Source organism: Grammomys surdaster, unplaced genomic scaffold, assembly GCF_004785775.1.
Source record: "Grammomys surdaster isolate TR1022 unplaced genomic scaffold, NIH_TR_1.0 142, whole genome shotgun sequence".
In the NCBI taxonomy this organism is placed as follows: domain Eukaryota; kingdom Metazoa; phylum Chordata; class Mammalia; order Rodentia; family Muridae; genus Grammomys; species Grammomys surdaster.
This window is the reverse complement of record NW_021604600.1, coordinates 1,095,675-1,101,757: the sequence shown is the minus strand read 5'-3', so window position 1 is coordinate 1,101,757 and position 6,083 is coordinate 1,095,675. Positions and strand designations below refer to the sequence as shown.

The 6,083-nt window shown below is 43.9% G+C and overlaps 1 protein-coding gene across 1 annotated transcript in view; it reads left to right on the top strand.

Moving 5' to 3' along the window:
* Nucleotides 1–95: 95 nt before the first annotated feature.
* Dnah3 (dynein axonemal heavy chain 3) overlaps nucleotides 96–6,083 on the top strand; it is a 162,689-nt gene continuing 156,701 nt past the window's right edge. The window contains exons 1-3 of the mRNA XM_028764257.1: nucleotides 96–125; nucleotides 4,688–4,792; nucleotides 5,322–5,539. Of these exons, the coding sequence (XP_028620090.1) occupies nucleotides 96–125; nucleotides 4,688–4,792; nucleotides 5,322–5,539 (353 nt within the window). The remainder of the gene's footprint in view (nucleotides 126–4,687; nucleotides 4,793–5,321; nucleotides 5,540–6,083) is intronic.

The window sequence follows — 6,083 nt, the reverse complement described above, 5'->3', positions numbered from 1 at the left end:
ACAGATTTCAAAGCAGCTGGACGAGAGAGACTGATCCTCAGAGAGACTGAGAACTCTGTATTCTTTCTTTAATCGGTACACTTAGAACAGGCACCATGAGCAACACCGATTGCTCAGAGCAGCAGGTGGGTGTGAAGTTTGAGGCATGTTTTTCTGTACTTGTGTCTTCAACATGTAGGGAAATGAGTATGTGGGAGGAGGGACGTTTCACACAGAGAGGGTGCTGTGTTAGATTCCTTTGACCTAGAAAATATGTTAATCGTGTTTTTAAATTTTACGCTGAAATTTTAGAAGTAGAACCTATTATCCTTTTCCTTTTCCTTCCCTTCCGATCCCTTTAGACTCCATAGCCCAGCAGGCAGGTCCCATCTTTGACTGCACATTCAAGTATTCTGGGGCATATTCTGACATCATCTTGGGCTGGGAAGATGATGGCTCAGTGGATAAGAACGCTTGCCTCGCTAACGCAAGGACGTGAATTCATACCCCAGCACCTATATTAAAATGGGTGTGGAAGCATAGAGCTATAACTGCAGAACTGGGGTCGGAGGATGGATATGGTGTGAGGGTTAGAGACAGGGGAGTCACTGAGGCTTGCTAGCCATTATCTTAGTTCCAGGTTCAGTGATAAACCCAGTCTCAAGGGAAAAGATGGACAGTGATGGAGTAGATCACCTGATCCCTGCACATGGGTATGCACACCTGCATAGACATTACTAATCTTTAAAATAATTTTTTAAATTTAAAAAACATAGTATCCCATAGACATGGAGGTTTACTCCTGTAATCTTATGGCTTTGGGGGATGAGGCAAGTTAGACTGTACATTCCAGAGCTGTCTGGGCGACATGGCCTCAAAACAACAATAACAACCTTATTAGAAATCAGAGCCTGGGCCTTCACCCGCAAAGACTCTGATCTAGATTTGGAGCATGATGGTGGGGAGCCAAGAGTTCTATTTTTAACTCCAGATGGAATGATTCTAGTGCAGCAGATCCGTGAAAGCCGTCATGTGCGCTCAGAAATAAACCGTCTGTACTGGGTTATGCCAGTAGACTCAGCACTTGGGAAGCTGAGCAGATGAGATTAGCCAGGGGTGCTTAGTGGATCCCACCTTAAAAGCAAACTGCCCCAAAGTCATACTTCTTCCCAATCCAGGTGCAAGAGTATTGGATGAAAAAGCCTAAGACACTAAGACTCACTGGGTCGTCACTTTAAGTACCCAGAGGAGCATTTAAAGTAGACACTTTGTAAATTAGATCTGTTATATATCCAAGCCCGTGCTCTGAAATGAAAACTCCCTAAAATGTACCAAAGAGGACACTTAGATATTCATGTTGTTAGCAAACAGTCTTGTGTAGTGAGTAAGCTGTTATAAGACTCTTCATCTACTCCTGGCAGAAACTCACCTGCAGAAAATTCTTAGCCAGAATTAGTCAAGAAAATCCCCTACTGTGTTTTTGGAGTGGATTCCTTCCTGGTTGTGCTGATTATTCACCATGGCCCTGTGTTCTTGTCCCACAGGCTTCTCTGTGGATGTCTTAGTCCAGGAACTAGTTCAAGGATGAATGCAGAGGTCCTCCTGCTCTGTAACCTGCTTAGTGTTTGCTTTTTTTTTTTTTTAATCAGCCAGAGAACAGCTTCTCTTTCTGCTTGTGAGCTAGGGTGTCTCTCTTCTCTGTCTTGAGCTTTCTGAGTCAATTGTGATCATGTATGACACTAGACTAACCCTTTCTCAGGTTGGGAAGATAGAAGTATAATTCAGTGTGCCCCACACCTCAAAGAATCTATAGGTTTTGATAACCAAGAAGTCCAAGTTAGACACAGTGTTCTAATGCCATGAGAGGCTTTCCCCTTCTGGTGACTTTTGCCAGCTTCTATTTTGTTTTATTTTAAGGCACACATTCCCTATGACAGGCAGAGATGACTGTTAGGAATTCTGGGCATAAGCTGCCTCTCAGTTAATGACCCTAATGACAGAGAGTGTGCCTTTCTCTGTAGCTCTGGCCAAAGTGTGAGGAATACTCTGCTCAAAAGCTTGATTCACATGCCATCCTCTAGCCGATCACCATAGATAGGAACATGGAGCCATCAGATTGGTCTCTGCCCAAAGCCAAAGGCTAGGATTGGCCACATTGTTCCACATAGACTGACACTGGGGTAGGGCAGATTCTCCCACCAGGACTATATTCTGCTGTCTTCTGGTGGGAGGATTAGCTTCCCAGGTGCCCTTGGCACTGAAATCTGGTTTGCCCCATGGTGAGCAGAAACACATCCACCAAGCCCTCTTCCAGATACAAAGATCCTCTCTGACTCCATAGGGTCAGGGCTTCTGCGTTTAATTGCTCGTTCCCGCTCTTGTTGAAACTTACTCAAGATGTTTGTTGCTCTTCTAATGAGGTTTTTATTTAAAACAGATTTTAAAACCTAAGCCAAAGGAGAGTTTTCCACTGGCCACAAATTCTCCTTGCATGCAAAGACACAATGCAGACAACCCTAACCTATTCATTGATATATACTCTACATCTGGGACCTTGAAAGAAACAATGAGTATCTTCACATCCCTGAAAGCGCCCTTGCCAGACTCTTGTTTGGATGGTAGTGTACCTGGGGGGATGATGAGCTTTATTTCTAGTTGGTTTGGGGATTTTTTTTCCTGTTTTGTTTCCCTCATTGATGCAGAGATGGCATAGATTTCAGTCACAAAAGAGAAAATTCTTGGAGATGACTGGTTAACTCTCAGGTATTGAGATTGAAGTAAAGGACGACGAGGCAGTCAGAGATTTAGATGAGCATATTAAAGCTGGGTATGATGGTTCGTGACTGGAATCCCAATACTTCAGAAGCTGAGAGGAGGATTTTGAGTTTGTTTGAGGCCAGTCTGGGTTAAAAGCCCCATCTCAAAAAAAAAAAAAGCAATCATTCAACAATAAAAATTAGTCAGTAAACCAAGTTCTGTAAGATGAAAGAACAAGGTCATTGGTTCTTAAGAGCATTAGGCTTGGGGTAGGGACCAAGCAGTTCTACTCTGAGTAAGTACCCACTGGCCAACTATTAATGGGTAGCAGCCTTTGAAGAAACACTGCATTAGGCTGTGAGATTAGTGAATCCATTTCATGTTTTCAAAGATCTCAAGCTTAAAGTACATCTGTGAACATGGCTTTGTCTGTTCTCAGTTAAGATTTGGTCCCATGACCTTCTTGAGTAATTTGCCAGCTAAGGGATTCTTGCCATTTCTGACATTTCTGGGTTGAAGAATGATGCACATTTAAAAGCCACTTCCCTAGAAGACAAATCTGCCTCTTATGTGTTTGGGATGTGATACCCATCATTCTGGGTCTTGGTTTGATCAGCTAGAATGAGCTACCAAAATAAAAATACTTTAAGGTCATGCATGCTGTCATACAATCATTTGGAGTTTGGGTAGGTAATGTTGCTTATTTAATGATATAGGAACTCCAAGGGGTTAGTGGAGGTTAGGGGTTATCAGTGAGGGGTTAGTTAGGCTTGGTGATTCATGGCTAATAGGGAATCCTCTGTCCCTCTTCCGCCCCAGCCTGCACCGGCAATCTTGCATGCCATAATGTGCAGACCCAAGTAAATAAATCTCTAACACAGCATCTCCTCTTACAGCAGAGCTAGTCCTAAGTCACATTCTAGGGCTAATGTCAGGACCAACATTAGCTTTTTAAAAATCCTCCAAATTATCCTGAAAGTGAAGAATAGCAGAATTTCTCCATCAACCCAGCAGTTTCTCCCCCAGTGATGGGATGAAGTGCCATGTCTCTGTCACACCTCAGATGAAGGGCCTGTCTTGCATAATGGGGCTGAGTCTTCAGACAAAAACCTCATGCAATGCTGCTCAACCTACAGCCACTTTCAGCCCTGTTCAGGAGAGGCACATGGGGACTGAGAGTGACTGTGGGAGATAAAAGTTCATGCCCATCTGAGGCTCACACCCAAGTGATGTAAGGTGACTCCCACACTCGTGTTTCTTAAAGGAATCACTGGGAGTTGCTTACATGTTTGTTTAACATACAGACGGTACAAAACCATTGCCTGAGTATGTTTTTAATCAAAACTTTGTATATGTGAAATGCAAGAGTCAACTTTTAAAAGCTATCCACTTTGGGAGCCTGACACAGTGGCTCAGCAGGTAAAGGAGCTTGTCCTGCAAGCCTGGTGACATGGATTCAATCCCTCAAACCTACATAAAGGTGGAAAGAGAGAGCCAATTCCACAAAACTGCCCACTAATTTATAACACAGGACACATCATGGCACACACGTGCACAGCCAAATCATGCACACGCGAGTGTGTGCACACACACGTGCATGCACTCGCAAACACAAACACACCATGGACATACTCAATACTACTACTACTAATACTAATAATAAATGAATAAAAAATTAATTACCCTACCCAGGCTTGGGTAATAGGCATATTCAAAACTTGGGGTTCCTTGTGGGGTAGGAAAATAAACAGATTGCCCATAGAGGAAACCAAAGAGGAGGTGTTGGAGAAGAGACAGGCTGACAATTTAAAAAATGGAAACGGCCATGTATGTGGCTGGAGGAGGACGAGCAGTACTGTGTGCATAAAACAACCTCTGCAGTTCTCACCCTCTCCAGAGCCCAGAAACCTGTCCTAATTCCTGAAGAGTGACTTTGTTCCCGTTCCCACAGCTTGACAAAAGTGACTCCATACATCACATGAGCCATTCCAAGGCACGGCCGGAGCTGCCCCCTCTGCCTGTGTCTGCCAATGAGGAGCCATCTGAAATCTATAAGGTTAGTGTCCATGGCTGACAGCTCTTCTACTGAAGCCAGAGATCTGAGGAACGCCTCACCTGTAGGGGCGCTCATTGGGTTCTAGTAAGTGTGAATAGTCTTGGCAAGTGAGATCAATAGCTCTCGCCATTTTTGCCACCAGAAGACGCTACAGCCATGTGGGATGAAGAGTTTGTGCTTGCATGAAGGTGTGTTTGCATCTGGCCTTGCCCTTTACCCACTCTGTTAGAGAAACCTATTTCAGCAGCTTCACTTGTAAAAATGAGAGTAGTTACATGCCTTTCACCATGTTCATGAAGAATAAAAGCATATTGTTGCCTAACTCTTGGGTGTTGAATGCTAGCTATTTTCCTTGGCTTCAGATATCTTCCATTGGGTAGAGAAGTAGCCATGCACAAAGTATTTCCCCAGAGAGAGTGGACAGTAGAAACACAGAATGTAGTCTGTGAAACTCAGTCTCAGCGGGAGCAGAGCCCAGGCTCACGGAGATGTCTCTGACTCTGTCTCTTTTACATTATTTCCCTCACAGACTGTCATGTCACACAGCTTCTATCCCCCACTGATGCAACGTACATCCTGGACCCTGGCTGTGCCCTTCAAAGAACAGGACCACCACCGTGGACCCAGTGACTCTATCGGCAACAACTATTCCTTGACAGCTCGGGACATGAAGCTGAAAGACCTGTTGAAGGTTTACCAACCAGTCACCATCAGTGTCCCAAGGGACAAGACCAGTCAAGGACTGCCATTAGGTATTTGTAACAGCATGCCATATTTTGTGCAGATTGGGGCTTTGAAGTGAAACTTCTACATCCTAGTTCTTCCCTTGGTTGAGCCTAAACTTGAATAACTTCATAGAGCTTCAGTTGGTTCTGCTTTGTTTGTGGACAGAATCCCATGCTGGATTCTTTCTGTTTTCATTGTTTCCAGCCTGGCTTTGCCTGGGAAGCTTTGTGTGGATTCTTCTGCTCGCTCTGCCATGGTTTGGATGACTTTATAAAAGCCCCTCCCTGTAATATCTCCTCTCTACCTGTAATATCTCCTCATTTCCTCTCTACCTATGAAATGGAAATTACTATAATGCTTACAGTGTCTGTATCATTTGCAAACACCAGCACTGTTTAATGGACTTGAATTACATCACAGATGGCTACATCACAGATTACCCCAAAATGGCATGCCTTAAAATAAATCCTAGTCATCGTCGCTGTGTTTCTACAGATCAGATCTCTGTATTTGGTTTAATTGGGTAGTTAAAGCTCAAGCTCTCTCAGATTCATGCAGTCACGGT